We start from the raw sequence: 19,399 nt of genomic DNA on the forward strand, positions 1-19,399 counted from the left end.
CCTCCAATTCCATTCATGCTGTCACCAAAGGCAAGAGTTCATCATCTTTATTTTTTATAGTTGAGTAGTATTATATTGTGTGAATATACCAAATCTTCTTAATGTACTCATCTGTCCCAGGGCATTTAGATTGTTGCCCTAACTTGGCTCTTGCCAGCAGTCCTGCAATGAACATATACGTGCATATGTCCTATTGAATTAATGGTATTTTTGCATTCTTTGAGTGATACTTAGTAGAATTTCAAGGTCAAATAGTATATCTATTTTTAATATTTTGTGAATCCTCCACATTTTCCGTAAGTGCTGCACTAGTCTACATTCCCACCAACCATGTGGGAAGTTTCCTTTTTCTCCACATCCTCTCTAGAACTTGTTGTTTTGGTCTTTTTGATGAGGGCCATTCTCATACGTGTGAGGACTTACCTCATTTTTGTTTTGATTTGCATTTCCCTGATAAGTGATGAATACTTTTTCATGTGCCTGTTGGTCATCTGTATCACTTCTTTTGAGAATAGCCTATTTAGTTCTTATGTTTTTTTTTTTTTTTTAATGGGTGATTTGTGGAGTTGTATGAGTTCTTTGTGGATCTTGGATATCAGTCCCTTGTCAGAAGTATGGTGGATGAATATTTTCTCCCACTCAGTAGGATGTCTTTCTGAAGTCTTTGTTACAGTTTCTTTTCCTATGCAGAAACTTTTTTGTTTGATATAGTCCCAATTGCTTATAGTCTGTTTTCTCTGCTGTTGGAGACATCTGTGAAGACATCACTGAAGCTTCTGTCATTTGAACTCTGTCTCGTCTATGTCTTTGTGGTTATTTCCTGGAAGGTTGTTCTTTCTTCATGATAACATATTCCCTGAGGTATCAAGGTACCATGTTTTGTATTTTTCCATCTCCCCTTATGCTGCATTCAATTCCCCATTCAATTCAAGTGACTGTAGCAGTAGCATAACATTTTGCTGTGCTAGTTTCCTAGTAGGTGGTGGCATTGACTATTTTTCTCCTCTTTTCCCAGTTTTGAATGTTTTTAAATGTTTGTCCTTTTCAGTCTTCCATAAATCTACACATCTGATCTTGCAACTGTTGAGTCAGAGTGTGAAGGAAAGATCTGGAGGGGTCCAGATGCTGGTGGGAATTGTGGGAAGGGGCTGGTTCAGGCCTGCGACACTGCTGATAGCCTACCTCTTTGGAGTTCCAGACAGAAGTCTCTTTAGGCTGTGTGCTGTCAGTGAGCTCCCAAAGTCAATACCAGTGTAAAGGGGTACAGGAGGGGAACACAGCATAGTATACTTTCCCTGTCCCCCTCACTGGAGATCAGGCCCACTGGGAGCTCCCCAGTCTCTCTGCAGGCATCTCAACCTCACTCAACAGTGTGTGCCTACAGACCTCTGTTCTTTCTCTTCTGCAAGGCCACCGGCTAGATGGCGGTGCTGTGGTTTGCAAGGCAGCCTTCCACCTGGAACCACAACCTCCTGGTTATTCACTCTACTCATTTCTTATTTACTCCACTCACTTCTTATTTACTGAAATATGAACTTCTTTAATGTCCCATCTCTTGTCGCCTGTCCTCATGTCCAGGAGGAATTCCAGTTTTGTCCCAAGCCAAGGAACCCTATGGATGCAACGTTAGTATGAGTTAGCTTTCAGATTATTTTCCCCAGGAGCAAAGCAAGGAAATTCTTCTTAGCTTATCTATGAAGAAAGGAGGTGAGGGGCAAGGCTATGAAACAGAAATGTAAAGAACCAGTTGTGGACTCCATGGCGCATCACTTCTACCATTACTGCTGTTAACCTCGAAGTCCAAGTTGCCTAACCCAATGCTTGTTATATTACAGAAACCTCCTGCATTCTCTAACATTTTTGGACCCTATAATCTCTTCTCCAGAAAGTGACCAAAGTGATGTTTTAAAAATGTATTGTAGACCAAAATTTTAAGTCAGTATACCATAACTCTTATGGAGACAGTTCCTTCTCGTGGGCTATAAAGTTCTCTGAACTTCTCCTGGCTTCTCTCTGAAATCAGCTCTTGTATTCATTCACTGCTTCCTTCCATCTCTTTGAACTTTTCAAGAATACTCTTTGCTTAAGAGCCACTTTACCTATTGTGTTTCCTACCTCAGATGCTCTTCCATGACAATGGCTATGTCGTTTGCTCTCATTTTTCTCACTGTTTTTTGTTTCTGTCACCTCTTTAAAGACTTTCCCTGAATACCCTATGAGAAAGGTATCCGCAACTCATCTCTCTTACTGTGCATTATTACTACTTCATATTATATTGTATGGTTAAATTATCTGCCTCTCCATGCTGTATTATAAACTCCAAGATGACAGAGACTCTGTTTTCTTCTTTGTTGTATTCTCCATATATGTAATGGTACCTGGTTCATAGATTACCAGTAAATATATGTTGCATAAATAAATGAAATCCATAGTTCAGTCCCATTTCTAAATGTCATAGAAATGCTTGCAACCCCATCTGTTGCTAGGAAGAGGGTAAAAATGCAAAATAAGTGAAGCTCACTTTACTTATTTTTTGTATACTATTTCATAACCTCTCAATGCCAATAACTTATTTGAAAATCTAAATTTTACCATCATGTTTCATCCTGTTTGCTATTTCTGTCTCTTCAAACATTCCTATTTCATCTTGTTTTTCCCTTTCTAGTAACTATCCATCTTTAGTTTCCTATCATTAGCTTATGTTGTTATGCTTTTCTACTGCTTTCTGATTTTCCAAGACTTTTGTCAAAGACAAGTCATGCAACTTTCTTCCAAGTCATATCATGGAGTGATTGCTGACACTAAACACCTGATAGCTTTGTGGATTATAGATCTACACCACAATTCTAAGATATATTAAAGAGTGTACCAATGAAATATGTCAAATTCCATATTATCCCTGACTTAACACAGGGAGCCTGGATTCAATGTGGGATTCTACTGAGAGATTATCATTATGAATAGATAGCCACCTATACTGCTCTAGGGTAAGGCTACTTCTGACTTCACTTCCAGTGGTCATAGAGTAAGGCAATATTGTATTAATTTTCTTTGGTATTTTTTGTGGTTTTGTTTTAGTAAAGCTTAGTTTTGAGAAATGTGTTATAAAAAAAATTCTGTATCTTTTTTCTAATCTTACAAAAAGTAGGTTTTTTTTACTTAGTTCTTTAATTCATTAAGTCATTATTATGAAATTTGATTACTTATAATTGTGGCTTAATCTTTTCTCTTGTTTACCTTTTTTTCCCTCTCTGGAAGCTTCACATCGATCCAAATGATTTTTCCTAAAATATATAGTCATTTTTTCGTTTTCATTTTATTATTCTAATGTTTAAACTTTGTTAATACCATGGCTTACTTTGGCAGTCAGAATATTAGATGATTTCTGTCCTTTAAGAATATGCTGATATGGGCCTCTCCGGTGGCGGTTGAGCGCTGGGCTGCAGCTGCCCAAAGCCTCCGCAGTGCCGGTTCTATCCCCAGCTGCTCCTCGGCCACCGGAGGAGGGTCCCGCATGGCACGCAGACCTCTACTGCCGTCCACTGCTCCCCTCAGCAGTGTACTTAGGTTCTTCTGCCTGTTGTGCTCCTCTGGCTCTGGTGAATTCTCTCACCCTCCCGTGCTTCTGACTGTACCCAGTGCTTGTATAAATAAATAAATAAATCTTTATAAAAAAAAAGAATATGCTGATATTAGAAGACCTTTATAGAGTTTCTTTCAAATAGAAAATAACGTTTTCTCTCTTTTATTTTTAGTTACATGACTTAGCATTCTCACTGTATAAAAGAGATTCCATGATGCACATATATTTGTTGATATGAATTTATAGTTATCTTGATAGATGTTTTTATATGTATGTCTCTACACATATATATGCATATGATGAATATTTAAGACCAATCTCTGGGTAAGATTTTGGGATTGTGAGCACACAAAATCTAGTAAGGCATCATATTCACTGGGTCCCAAATGTATCTTTTATATTCCTTCCTGAATTTTTATAATACCACCTCCTAGAGAGAGATCAGGCTATCAAACGCTCAGAGGGAAAGTTAAGATAGTCCTGGAAAAATGGTATACTATCAATTGTAGGGTATTCCGAGTATTTATTCAATAAAATGATGTCAAAATTAAGGAACAATGACACTGTGATTACTGATGATAGAAAAGTTGTTTTTGGCATGAGAATGTGTAGAATATATACCACACCAACCTTCTAAACCAAACCAACATGTAATTGTACATTAATTTATATAAAACCTCATGCCTTAAAAAGTAACTTTCAGGAGAAAATACATTCTTTCCATGTAAATACTGGTAAACACTATCTAAAGGAAAATAGACACAGTCTTCTAAATTGCCATCCTTTTGCTTGTACAATTTTAATGATGCTTTTTGATTCTGGTAGTAAAATATTCATGTTTCTCATTCAAATTCATAGATCAAATTTCATAGAAAATTATTATACTGCAGTTTGGAAAACTAATTAAATGTTTTATTTTGCAAATGTAATGAACTAGTTGAATATTTGTTGCCAAAATTTAAAATGTAGGAAGATTGATGGCTAAATAAACTCTGAGAGTCATTCACATTGTATGAGACAAATGCAATTTTGTCAACATAACCTACCACTAAGCAGAAGATAATTCAAGTGGAAATAATGATAATTCAAAGTATATTTTTGCATTTGATATTATAATTTCCTACATTGGTATTTGGTAGGCAGCAGATAGGATATAATTATAGTTTATTTGAAAAATGTTCCTATAATAGGTGACTGCATATTATGGGAGGAATGTATGAAGACATGAAAACAATGGGCAGATGGGTTTTAGAACAATAACAGTTCACCTCTCATAAAATCATTTAAGTCGCAAGAATAACCACCAAAATAGTTGAAAGCACACAAGTATGAAACTAAGCTGACGGGAAGGTTAGAAAGTCATATTAGTCTATCCACAACGCATATGCACTTTACTTCTGTAATTATTCTGCCTTCAGAGCCTATACACTATTATCTTGACATGAATTTCAAGTTTGGCTAACTGATTTTCTCTGTGATGGTGGGTCAGTTCATGTTAGTGTCTGTTAGAGGTACTTATACTGATATAGGTCCACAAAGCAAGGTGGTAGCCTGGAACTATATAACTGCATTTATGTATACATATATGTTGCTATGTGTAATTCTAGTGAAACAACATAGAATGAAAGCAGGTCTTGAATCGTATTGTTTTGTTTAAAATTGGTCTGAATTTTTTTTTTCTAATCACTATAATGATAGTGAACAAGGTGATGATATGTTGTCATGTGTGTATATGTGTGTATGAATATGTATCACATGCATATGTAATGTACAAAAACATATGTATATACTTACCTAGATAGATAGATGTCTCTGTGTGTGTATATATATACACACATACAGTTTTCTTCCAGTATGAGCAACAGAACATATCTGTTTGGTATGATTATTTAGTAGTCTTATTTTTGGGTCTAGGATTATGAAAAATATATAGTAACAAATGGGTGTCAATCTTTGAACATTTGTCATATAATGCAATAGTATATAACCCTGTGTGGCCTAATCTTGTAACAAATAATTTAACATGGTACTAGTTTGTTTGTTTCTTAGTTATATAAGCCAGAGTAGATATTTCTGGTTGGGGCAGCTGTCCTTGAGAGTGACTCAAGGATCCAAACTTCTTCCTGCTGTAGGCTGTGTAATCCACTAAAGTCTTGGAATCCTTGCCAGATCTCCTGCATCTAGCCAGCATATGAGGGCATATAGAACAGAGGAGATTTCAGAAGTGTTTTAAGGCAAGACTGGAAATGGTATATGTTACTTTGGAACAAAATTCAGACATAGGTCACACCTATTGTAAGGAAAACTGGGAAATGTAGCCTAGTTATGTACCTGGGAGGAAAAGAACATGATTTGGTAACCAATTAGTTAAACCTGCCACAAGCACTGTTTTTGAGGTTCATGATGATTACAAGTAACAGCTAAAAAAGATTAAATTATATTTAATATTTATTATTTAAGATAGATATCATAGGGGAACCTTATTGCACAAAAAAAAATAGCCTTTCCTTTTTCATTTTCTTTTTCCTCAAGATCAAATCTATGTCATTAATTAATAAACTGAAAACTTCTTGCTATATCTGCTGAAGTACACAATGCATGTAAAGATGCCAATTATTCTTTTGTTGAATTGGGAAAATGTAAAAATAGACAGTATTCCTTTTTCCGTCCACAGAGAGCACTAAATTATTAGTTGATAGTTCATGAGAGATATGTGACTTAAAGGGATAAAAACTAAATACTAATGGCTGTGGAAGTAATTCTGTAAGGAGGAATTATTAGTATAATTCTAAGATTTTGTGTTTGTTTTTCTTCAACAGAGTGACCAGTAAAACACTGGTAGTTTGTCATATCAGGTAGATTCCTTAAAAATAAAATGAATTGTCCTACACTAGAGCTTAACTAGACTTCATTTTTAAAGAGATCATTGTTCCTATCGCTTTTCCCATATGCACCCTTGAGAGAGCAGGAAAAGAGGGGGTGCACTGGCTAATGTGTGGCTTTAGAAAATCAAGACATATAGAATTATTTCCTGGAAATGTAGGAACAGTTAAGAATGAGGGGGATTAATGTTTCTGTGACCTTTGGGTAAATACCTGGGAGTGGAATTGCTGGATCATATGGAAGCTCCATCTTTAGCAGGTTGAGGAATCTCCACACAGTTTTCCATAGTGGTTGGACCAGTCACTCATAGCTGAAATTTAGAAAACCTAAATAAGGGACCAGGAAAAAGACTAATTATAATGAAGTTAAAATCAAAATCATCACGCAACTATAAACCGGAGACACACTACAGGGGGAAGAGGAGGAAGTAGGATCAAAACAAGGAGTGGTGGGAATTGTATGGGGACTATAACCAAGATGAAAATGCATACATTGTGCAACAATGAAAAATGATGTAAAAAATATTTAAAATTTTAAAAATTTAAAAAGAAAAAAAAAGAATGAGGGGGATGTATGAATAAAGGGAATTACAGATCCCAAGAGGATCGATTTGGGGAGCTCTGAAAGTTCTGAACCAAGTGCCCAAATAAGAAGGAAGGAAAGAATTTTGCCGTTGTGTAGAAGTGAAGTTTAAATGTGTTAGGCACATAAATTGAGTGGAAAACAGATCAGGATGCTTCTCACAGCTGGCTTTTGCTTTTCGTTTTTAAATACGGTAAAACTTGGAAAAATATAGATAACACAATTTAATCAGTGTGTATAGTTGGGTGTTCTTCATGGACCATCAATGTTTGGATATGTAAAGATATAAATAACTTACATTTTTCATAGGTTTTATATTTCTACTTCAGTAAAATTGATTATACTACTATTATAAAACATTTTCAAATATTTAGTGTTCAACTTAAAATGCCCTATTTAGTGTTATCTTTACAGTGGTGCCAAATAATATAACCTTTGTTGAGTTACATAATGTCTGCTTTCTAAAAAATTTTCAGCGTAACTTCTCTTTGAGCCTTTTCTATTTTCTTTCAGTTTCTTTCCCTGAGACCTACTAACTTTTTAAGTCCAATCTAAGTTTACATACATTCTTAATATTATGATTAAAATTAAATGTTATTATATTCAAAATAGAGATTTTTTAATATTTTATTTTATATAATTACATCATTTTTCATCTTTGTACAATGTATGAATTTTCATTCAAAATAGAGATTTTAACACATTTTATAAGAAGATATTTATTATGGAAATAATATAATTTTTTTGTTTTCAGATAATAGTTCCTATTTAGTTTTCAGAAAGCTATTTTGTTCTACAGCATTTAAAATATTTTTTAAAATAAGAACAAAATGCAAATCATTATTTTAAATAGTTATATAATTTGAATAAAACTAAAATTCAATTATTTAAATCTCAGATCTAAATTTAAAAAAACTATGGATAGTTCTAGCATTCAATAACTATCTTGTTGGCAAATAACATCAGGATTCATGTATATTATATGAAGAACCACGTATATACAAACTTTGAGAGTAATATGAATGATTCAGTATTCAGAATACTTCCCAATTATGTGCATATTTTTTGTGTACTGCGTTGATTTATGAGTGCCTTCAAAAGCATGCATCATAACCAGAGAAAGAACAGGTGGTATCAGTACTTGAAAATATGTGTTAGGCAATAATCTATTGCATTTATGCTATCCAAAGATCCTTTTGAGGATCTTAATTAGTACGCCTTTTCTTATCTAAATGCTTCCATATCTCAAATTCCTTCCCATACTCCAAAGCACTATTTTTATTGTTAGCAATGGCAATTTGCAAACCTAGGTAGCCTTTGAATAAAGTTACTTTTCATTCTTGAATATAGAACAAAAATTAGTCCAAGGTGTTTCTGTGGTTTAGAAAGTGCTCACCATTAGAGCAGGTGGTGTGTGGCAGAGGAGCAAATGTTGAGCATCCTGGTTTGCTCTTTGCCATCTCCAAGTGTGAGATCCCAAGTGATGGAGGATCCCACAAGGTATTTAGTGTTTCGAGTTTGTGTCTGCGATTAGTAGAATTTACTAAATGTGTGGGTCCCAGGGCAAGGGTCTGCCTTTATCTGGTTTTCAGGGTAGTATTATATTAAATTCCTACCTATAAGCTTATGAAATAAGTGTTTCTTCTCAAGGAGGAAATAATATATGAAGGGAGAAGGATGGGTGGACATCTGATATTGAAAGGGAAAAAGTGAAATGAATTTGACAGAGCTGAAGCAAAATATCACTAGTTCATAATTCTGTTTGGGAGTTTGCTCTAGAAGTCTATTTATTCCTCATTTTTCTGTGTGCATTGTGTATCCTCGCTCACTATTGTTCCCTATTTCCCTTGGTTCTATAAATTCTTTTGATTCAATCATTGTTTAGATAATTGAAAATGTTAATTTGGGGTTGTATTTCCTCTTGTGTTTATCACTGGGATTTAAGTTCCTCTATAGTTCAGTTTTGGAAAGCAGGGATGCCCTCAAATTGTTTATAACAATCCAATAGCTTCATTTATTATTTTCAGTCTGGAATATAAAGTATAGTTGACTCTATTGTGACTCAAACCCTTAGCTTAAGGAAGACTCACACACGTCAACCAAAACATCTGAGAGGGTACTTTTAACCAGAATATAGCTAGGGATATTTCACGTTTAGTTGACTGTATTTGCCGTCAAAATTGGCCAGTATGCTAATGTTGGGGGAGTAGGGAGCAGGAAAAAACATATTTAGCTACAACATTATTTGTCTCTATTTCCCAGTACTATGTACCTGGATAAGAATAAAAGTTTTAAGATGAGCTTTTTGAACAAGAGAGAAAAGTGCCACATTTTAGGAATTCTGCTAAATAAATGTCAAAAAGACTGAGAATGCAAAATATTTTAGTTGAAGTTGAAAGGTAAAGAAGAACTCACCTGGCTCAGAAGTTAGATGTATTCCTCTCCTTTTCAACTATCTGCAAGGGTTAAAATCAGGCTAGAAATATAATCTAGTCATTCTCATTGCCAATGTTAACCAGGGATAAAGTCCCTTACTTTGATTCTTATTTAATCAGGTATAGTTTGAATTCTTTCTGGCACTTTGTATCAGGCTAAAAATTATGAAAATATGAACACTTACTGATAAGTAAGTCAAATTTTATTAATTGTGTTAGAATTCTCACTTGTTTAGACAGGCACATTAGAACATTCATGTTATTTTACATTCTAATTCAGCTCCTCTGTGTAATGATCAGGAATGATCTTGCTTTTTGTAAAACTTCAGGTCTGTCTGTAGCAATTTCTTTTGCCTTTACCTCAAATACACTAGCATTATTAATAAAAGTAGATTAGAATATAGCAGCTTTGTTGGCAAACCAAACTTTATTAAATGTTTGATTTTATCTGTTATAGAACATGAAAAGCAGCGGTTATGCAAGAGCACCGATTATATGAATTTGCATTTCAAAGTGAAATGGTTTTATAATGAATATGTGCGAGAACTTCCTGCCTTCAAGGATGCAGTTCCTGAATATTCATTGTAAGTAGTGATTTTCACTCCCAAGTTTGTTCTCAATTCATAATCCTATAAAATTACACCTGATTATGCAGCCTTAAAATCTCTTCACATAGTCTTTGTTTGAATGCATACATTTCTAATATAAAATATATATTAAGTGATTTACATGTCTTTGGGAACCATATTTAATTGATTTGTGTTGTATCTTTCAAAAATGCCTTAATTGATATTCAACTCAGAGAGAAAGAAATGACAGGACATACACGATGTGGCTCTTTCTTGTGAAAGTTCTCATACTCAGATTTTTGTTGGGAATGTGAGAGTGCTTGTATATTGATTTACACAATCAGATTTTCCTTTAATTGAAATTTAAAAATAAGTAAAACGTGAAATAAGTAAACTTAAAAATGAGTAAAAGGTAATATGGTAAAAATGGTTTTGAACTAGTTTATTACAAAGAAATGCTGTGAAGCTTGTATTGCATTCATTAGACATTGTGGGCATTGAAACAGACAGGGAAGAGAGTTTGAAGGCAGTGAGTAGTATAATGATTTTAGGAGAGCCCTTTAATACAACTAATTGAACCCTTTAATACAACTAACTTCTAATTGAAGTTCATTGAATAGAATGGGACACAGGAACAAATTAAAAGGCTATTATAATAATGCTGTAGTGAGAATGTAAAGAATGAAGATGTGTGAGAAGGAAATTTTGAACATAGAAATTTTCAACTAAATATAAGGATAAAGGAAAAAGGGAAGAATTAACCATAATGAATCTGAGCAGTTGGTAGTGCCATTGATTGGGAAAAGAGAAGTTAAAAAGGGAAATACTGCCAGAGACTTATGTTTCTGGTTCTGTATAGACAAATTAAAATCAGACTAACATAGCCACTGAAGACCAATTACAAAAACTATTTGAGTAAAATTAAACAGCATCAGAGAACAAACAAGGCAATCAGAATTTGAGAAACTAAGATCCCTGGGAAAAGAAAAATACATGGAGATGAAACCTTATTTGCTGCAGTTGCTTCCCCAACCTTCTAACCTCTTTGCATTTACCGATTTCCAACATGGTCATGGTGACCACATGGAGAGCAGTAGCCTAGAACACATAGTGATTCCTCTGACCTGTAGATACTAGATCGGTGTTCAGGGCTACAAAGGATGCTGGAACTTGTGGAACCAAGAGCCTAGAGAAAAGGGAACTGCACAGACATGAGCACAACCTGCGTGAAGTTTTTCCTTAAGGTATTTCCTGATCTGCTATGTGTGGAGATTGAGGCAGGAAAAAAGCTAGTAGAGAGCATGAAGACATTAAAAACTAAGCAAAGACTTCAGGAATCTCACAACACTGGTGAGAAAAAAAGACAGAGGACAATGATTATTAAGAAAGAAGAGCACTATAAATACCCCAGGTTTTCACGTGAGATCCCTGAAGGGCTCAATCATAGACTAAGGGAAAACTGGAAATAACCCAACCTAAAACCCAGCTCACCTAGATATGATTATCTCTGAATTCAGTCTGCCAGGAGAAATTTAGATCCTCTTTGGAGGAAATGACCAATCAAATGTTCATGGACAATGTATAATACTATGCAGCAACAGAAAAACAAAAACAAACAAACAAACAAACAAAAACTCTACTACTAGGCAACAGTACCAAATGATTAGAATCCAACAAAGAAAAATCTTATTAGATAGGGACTTTGATGTTTACCTTAAAATGTGAGAGAATTCACAGAAAATGGAATCTATACAATAAAATTAGGAGTGTAACAGATGGGTTTAGTAGCATATTATTCATATCGGAAGAATTCAAATTATTGGAATATTGGCTTGAGAAAATATCCATATAGAAACAGAGAGAGAAAAAAATTGGATGGGGAAATAAAATAAAATAAGGGATATATGGTACAAGTATAAAGGTCCAATTACAAATTGCATCAATGAAAGAAAGAATAGTACAGAACAAAATTTTAAAAGATACTAGTGTCTATGGCCATGAAAAGATACTAGGTATGAATTTTGTAAACTGATGAAAAACATGTGGCCATAGTTGAAGAATTTCTATAAATCCTAAGCTGAATAAATGCCAGGAAAAATACAATTAGACACATCATAGAAAAAGGAGAAAATCTTAAAATGTATTTGAGTCAAGGAAGGGATGACATTTAACCTTTAGTACTACTTATTGGTGACTGTTCAATATAAATGAAACAAGAATACAATGTAATGACATCTTTTAAGTGCTGAAAGAAAACAAGAACTTAGAATTTTAAAAGCCATCAAAACTATCCTTCAAAAATGAAGCAATAGAACCATTTACATAACTGAAAAGCTGAATGATTCCATTTCCAGTAGACCATTACCAAGAGTATACTATAAGCTATACTTCAGATAAAGGAAAATGACCACTGTAGATAAAATTCTATATATTAGTAATGCAGGAAGAAACAGAAAATATTAGTATATTTTAAAATACATAATTTGTTTACTTTTTCTAACTTCAAAATAATTTCAATAGAATAAAATATATATAAAATACTAGATAACAGTTATATGAAGAACACAAGAGTCATAAGGACAATTAACAAGCTATAAGGTCCTTGAATTATTTGAAAAGTTTAAAGTACTCATTTTTAAAAGTGTCTAATATATCACAGATGTGTGTGATGATTTATAATACAACCTCTTAAGGTTCCTAATACAAAGCTATGCATAAATAAAATAATGAAGAATATTAAAGTAAATAACATTTAAAATCAACAAAGGTAAATAAGGACCTCCCTGGTGGTACAAGGGGTTATGACACAACCTATGAAGCTGTCAGCAGCCACTGCAGCATGAGTTCAATCCCTGGCCAGGGAGCAACCCACATGGCACAGCAGACCTCTCCTGACTCACCAGCTGCTCCCCTCAGCAGTGTACTTAAGTCAGTCTGCCTGTTCTGTTCCCCACTCTGTATCTGGTGAATCCGCTCACCTCCCACACCTCTGGCCTGTACCCCAGCTCTTGTGTGCATAAAGAAATAAATATTAGGAAGGAAGGGAGGAAGGGAGGGAGGAAGGGAGAGGAGGGAGGGAGAAGGGAGGGAAAAAGCAGCAGAAAACTTAGAGGAAAATGTGATAGATTTATAATTAAATATATAAAATAAAATATATCAGAAAATTAAATGTAATCATTAAATGTAAATCAGTTTTCTCCTTTTTCTATATGAGGCCACTTAAATATTATACTAGATAAAATGATAAAACCAAAAATATCTTAAAATTTATTCATCAATAACATAAGGGCCCAGAAAAGTTAAGTGAAAACAGTAAAACAAGAAAGCATATTTAGCTATACTAATACTAAACAGCACAGACTTTAAGAAATATTTTGAGAAAAAAAATCATGATTAAATGAGCAATTCAATAAAAAGATGTATCAGTTCTAAATTTGTATGTATATTACATCAGGAAACTATATGAAGCTAAAACTTAGAAATTTTTGAAAATTCAACATATCTACAAATCTACTTGTAAATTAGTTCTTTCAGCAACTATCTGAAGACAAAAAATGTAAGAAGTTTCAGCAACAGGAATAATATTTAGAGATATCTATTTACCCATCTATATCTATATCTAATTAGGTTTCATGATATTTCGTAAACATTCTTCATACAAACACGCGCACAATCTATATACAATTTATAATCAATAATGACAAAATAATGTTGCTAGCAGATGCACATGGTGCATTTTCCAAAAAGGATTATCTGCTAGACCATAAAACATGTCTAATGAATTCTGAAATGTTGAAACATATCCAGTATATTTTCAGGCCTCTAAAGAAGCTAGAAGTCAACTCCAAGAAGGTAACTAGAAAATAACCATGCAGAAATTAAGCTGAATAATTTAAATAACTCGAGTAAAAAAGAAATCATCAGTGGACTATAGTGCAGGACTGTGGGTGTCTTTGTACTATGTGGTGAGACCATGATCCTTTACTGATGAATCACATACAATGTTGTAAACCAATGTTACCTTGAAAAAATATATATTAAAAAGAAATCAGTGTAAATTACAAAATATTGTATAATGAATCTTCTAGATTACAATTAAAACAGGAAATAGAAAATTATAGCTCTAATTCTATAGGGAAGGGAAGTTATGAAATCAATAATATAAGTGTCAGAGGCAATTTTTAAAAAGCAAAATAAATCAAAAGAAAGTAAAAGTAAGAAAATCAGTATGGCCTGGGGTATAGATAAAATAGAAAAGTTAAAATAGGAGAAATTACGGCCAGAAGTTGGTCTTTAAGAAAACTAGTAATATCAAAAAAGCTTTTGCAATGTCAAAAACAAACAAACAAAAGAGGTAACACAAATTATTATAAGGACTTTAGTAAAGATTTTACAAATATTAATAACAAGTGAATATTTACACTAGTGCATTTAGATAACTAGACAAAATGTTTAAAATGCACCTAAAAAATAGAATGTCCTTTAAAAATAGAATTTAACAAGAAAATATATAAAATCTGAATGACCCACAACTATTTTTATGTTTTTAAGATTTATTATTTATTTATTTGTTTATTTATTTATTTAAATAACTGGGGTGTAGGTCAGAGGTTGGGGGCCAGAAACGGTGGATCCACTGAAATACACTGCTGAGGGGAGCAGCGGTTGAGATAGGAAAGGTCTGCTGCACCATGTGGGCTAGCTTTTTGGCCAGGGATCGAACTCAGGTTGTGGTGTGATAGCACTGAGACCTACTCCCTAGGCCACCAGGGAGGCCCAGATGCTAAAAGTGGAATTTTTCCAACTATGTAAGGAAGAATATCACCAATTTTATATAAGCTGTTCAAGAGAAGGAACGACTACTTCGTTTATTTTATTTTTTTTTTTTAAGATTTATTTATACAAGCACTGGGTATAGTCAGAAGCGCGGGAGGGTGAGAGAATTCACCAGAGCCAGAGCGGGGAGCAGAGCAGGCAGAAGGACCGAAGTACACTGCTGAGGGGAGTAGCGGGCAGCAGGAGAGGTCTGCGCGCCATGCGGGACGCCTCCTCCAGTGGCCGGGGAGCATCTGGGGGTCGAACCGGCACTGCAGAGGCTGCAGGCAGACTCACAACCCAGCGCTCAGCCGCTGCGCTACCGGGGAGGCCCTACTCCGTTTATTTTTTAATAAGTTCTTACTACTATAACCTATTGAAAATATGACAACTAAAAATAATTACAGGCCAAATTCTCTCATGAGTATAGTAAAATAAAAATAAAAACTTCAAATGAAAATTTAACTACTTGAATTCAGTGGTTTTTATAAAGACTGGTATAATGTGACAAGTTGTATTTATTTTCAGCATGAGTTAGTGAAACATTTTGAAAGCAAAGAATGCAATTCACTACAGTTAAAGGAAAAAAGCCCTACAACATAGAATAAAAATTTAAAAAAAAATGCAACATCAACTAAAAAAAATCAGCAAATTCAGAATAGAAGGGAACTACTTTAATGTAATAGAAGATTCCCCCTTTTTATTACTCAAATTTGTTTCCATTTAAGATTCCCCTTTAAAAAAATAATCAAAAATGCTTTATGATAAAATGTTGAAAGCTTCCCCTGAGATCAAGAATGAGCTTGAGAGCTGATATAACCACTTTTATTTAAATTTTGCTAGAAGTCCTAGGCTGTGCAATAAAACAGGAAAAAGGAGAGAAAAGTATAATAATTGTAAAAGCATATAATGATACTATTGCATTTGTAGATGAAATAATTATGCATCAAGAAATACAAAAGATTTCAAAAAGTGCTATAATAAAACTAATTGAATTTAAAAAGTGAATGCAGTAAATTGATGTGAAAGTTCACTGAATTTTATATAATAGCCAAAATTAGAAAATTACATATAAATTATACCATTTAAATAGCATAGCATTAAAACCATGAGAAACAAATGTGATGAAAGATGTGCAAGCCTTTCTATTCAGACAATTATAAAAATTCTGAGAACTTTAAGATGAACTAAATAAAATACACAGTGTTTCTTAAAAGATGCATTATTATGATAGTTCATGATAATAATAATCTAATGATAGTTCTCCCCACATTGACTTACAGATTCAATGCACTCTCATAAAAATTCCAGCAGGTGTTTTTGTGCAAATTACAAATATATATATAGATATGCAAAGAATTAAAAATAGCCAAGGCAATCTTGAAAAGGAAAAGGCTGGAGAACTTTTGTGTTTGGTCAATTATCAAAATTTATTCAAATATTACATTATTAAAAGAATGTGGTGACAGACTGAGTGAACACAAAATAGCCCAGAGGCAAGCCCACACATAATGTTGTTACCTGAATGCGTCATGAAGACACTTAAATGCAGTGGGGGAATGGATGGTATTGTAAATAAATGGTGCTGGGCAATTGCACATCTGTATGGAGAAAAGAACTTGAAACTTAGATCATTAATAAAACCCAATAGTAGGCAGAATGTAGTTCATATTAAGTCAAAGGTGATCACCCAGAACCAGTTACAAAAGAATAGACTGGGTGGAAGCTCACAGTCAGTAAAGTGGACCATGGTATGATATACACAGCACAAAAGGTCTACATTTTATAGGATTTTGAATTGTAAATGGAATAGGAAGTAGAAACTATGAATATTTAAAACATCGTGAAAGAATCAAAGGGAGGTGAGAGGGAGATATATATTTAAATTAATTTATATATATTTTACATCATTGTTCATTTTTTTAAAGATTTATTTATTTTTATATACAAGAGTTGGGGGGTACAGGCCAGAGGTGCAGGGGGCTGAGAGGAGTCACCAGAGACAGAGTGGAGAACAGAACAGGCAGACTGACTGAAATACACTGCTGAGGGGAGCAGCGGGCGAGTCAGGAGAGGTCTGCTGCACATGTGGGTTGCTCCCCTGGCAGCGGGGATTGAACTCGTACTGCAGAGGCTGCGGATTGCTTCATAGTGCGGTGCTTAACCCCTTGCGCCACCAGGGAGGCCCTCACTGTTCATTTTTAAGCAATGTTTACCCCCACACACACACCCCAGGTGTAGTCCCCGTAGAATTTCCTCCACCAATTCAACCGTGCACCATCACCACAGTCTCCTGTGCTTCTCCCTCCCTCTCCCTATCTCTGGTTTATAATTGTCTGCTTGTTTGTGTTTTGTTGTTTTGTGTTTTGTATTGTTACTATTTTTTTCCCTTGATGTGAAGCTAAAGGTCTCTGAGAAAACTGGAAAAAGGGAGTGAAAAGAGATTTTTGGTCCTGAAATACTGTCAAATAAGAAAAAAGTAGTGTTCATGTACAAATGACATATTTTATATTATGTATCATTATTAAAAATTTTAGGTGGTTTGAACCCTTTGTCATACAGTGGCTAGATGAAAATGAAGATGTGTCGATGGAATTCCTTCATGGAGCACTAGGAAGAGACAAAAAAGATGGAGTAAGTTTAAATTACTTTAGTATTGCTTACTGTCAACTGGCATTCATGCTGCTTTTATTTTTCTTTGAGTGAACTAACATTGCATCATATTACATAGCTTCAGGTGTTCATCATTGAGAATGAACATTCTACATTAGAATTCACCACTAAACATCCATTCTGTCCTTCGCCATACCATTGTCCCCTCTTTCCCTTTTTACCCACCATCTTCCCCCTTCCTTTCTGGAATCTACTAATTGGTCTTAATATTCCTAAAGTTTGTTTTTTATTACTTTCATCTGTTTTCTCTGTATACCACATAGGAATGAAATCATATAGCATTTGCCTTTGTCTGTGAGGCTTATTTTACTAAGCATAATTCCCTGTAGGTCCATTCATGTTGCATATGGCAGGATTTCATCTTTTTTATAGCTTAATAGTATTCCATTGTGCATTTTTCCTACATCTTTATCCATTCATTAATCATTAGGCCCTGGGTTGTTTCCAGTTCCTGCTATTGTAAACAGCTCTGCAGTGAACATGGGAGCTCACTTAACTCTGAGTTTTTGTTCTCATATTTGTCGTGTAAATATACATCTGTGTGGTAAGTGGATCAGATTGAATAGAATTGCTATTTTTACTTTTTTTGAGGAATCGCCACCCTGCTTTCTATAATGACTGCATTCTCAACTCACACTGCTCACTTTATGCTAAATAGGAATGATTAGGCTTTTGTTATTAAGCCTTGTTTTAATTATCTGATGACTAAATAAATTGAACGCTATTTTACTTTTTAAGATTCTTTATTGAAGTAACATTACAACATTACATAGGTTTCAGGTATGCATCATTGTAAATCAGTATATGTATATAATACATTTTTTTATTTCCTCAAATTGGTATTTATTTATTTATTTATTTATTTTTTGATGTATAGTCTTTTATTCTTTGTTCATAAATTTTAATTTTATCAACATAAGAAAACCAAAAACCCTTTGAAAGATTCTGCATTCATAATACAATTCAGTAGTCTTAACTTTTATCATTTTAAATGAATATTTAAATGTATATTTTTTTTTAAATATTAAATTTTATTTTTATATTCCCCCATACAATTGCAAACACCCCATTCTGACCCCAATCCTTCCCCTCCCGCCCCCCACCCCCCAAAAAGTGTCTCTGGTTCATAGTTTTTGTTGATTTTGATTTTCACTTTCTTATATTCATTTTCCTGGTCCCTTATTTAAGTTTTCTAGATTCCTGCTATGAGTGAGACCATCCGGTATTTTTCTTTTTCTTTTTGGCTTATTTCGCTGAGCATGATCCCTTCCAGTGCCATCCATGTTGCTGCAAATTGCATGTGTTTATCTTTTTTGAATGCTGAGTAATATTCCATGGTATATATGTACCACATCTTCTTGATCCAGTCATCTATTTTGGGCATTTGGGTTGTTTCCAAAGCTTAGCTATTGTAAACAGTGCTGCTATAAACATAGGAGTGCAGGTGCTCTTTGGAATTGATGTTTCTGTGTCCTTTGGGTAAATACCTAGGAGTGGAATTGCTGGATCATATGGAAGCTCTATGTTTAGTAGGTCCAGAAATCTCCACACAGCTCTCCATAGTGGTTGGACCAGTTTGCACTCCCACCAACAGTGCACAAGAGTTCCTTTTTCTCCACATCCTCGCCAACATTTGTTGTTGCTAGTTTTTTTAATATGTGCCATTCTCACTGGTGTGAGATGGTATCTCATGGTAGTTTTGATTTGCATTTCCCTGATTACAAGTGATGTTGAACATTTTTTCATATGTCTGTTGGCCATTTGCATTTCCTCTTCAGAGAAGTTTCTTTTTAGCTCTTCTGCCCATTTTTTGACTGGATATATAATACATTTTTGATAGACTGGTAAGAACCCTACAG

General features: G+C 34.2%; 1 protein-coding gene across 1 annotated transcript in view; it reads left to right on the forward strand.

The window, feature by feature from the left end:
* Positions 1-19,399, forward strand: part of UNC13C (unc-13 homolog C) — a 488,975-nt gene that overhangs the window by 361,731 nt on the left and 107,845 nt on the right. Inside the window, exons 20-21 of the mRNA XM_054701637.1 lie at positions 9,941-10,067; positions 17,405-17,501. Coding sequence (XP_054557612.1) covers positions 9,941-10,067; positions 17,405-17,501 — 224 coding nt within the window. The remainder of the gene's footprint in view (positions 1-9,940; positions 10,068-17,404; positions 17,502-19,399) is intronic.

Source organism: Talpa occidentalis, unplaced genomic scaffold (assembly GCF_014898055.3).
Source record: "Talpa occidentalis isolate TD23 unplaced genomic scaffold, MPIMG_talOcc4v2.1 talOcc4.11, whole genome shotgun sequence".
In the NCBI taxonomy this organism is placed as follows: Eukaryota; Metazoa; Chordata; class Mammalia; order Eulipotyphla; family Talpidae; genus Talpa; species Talpa occidentalis.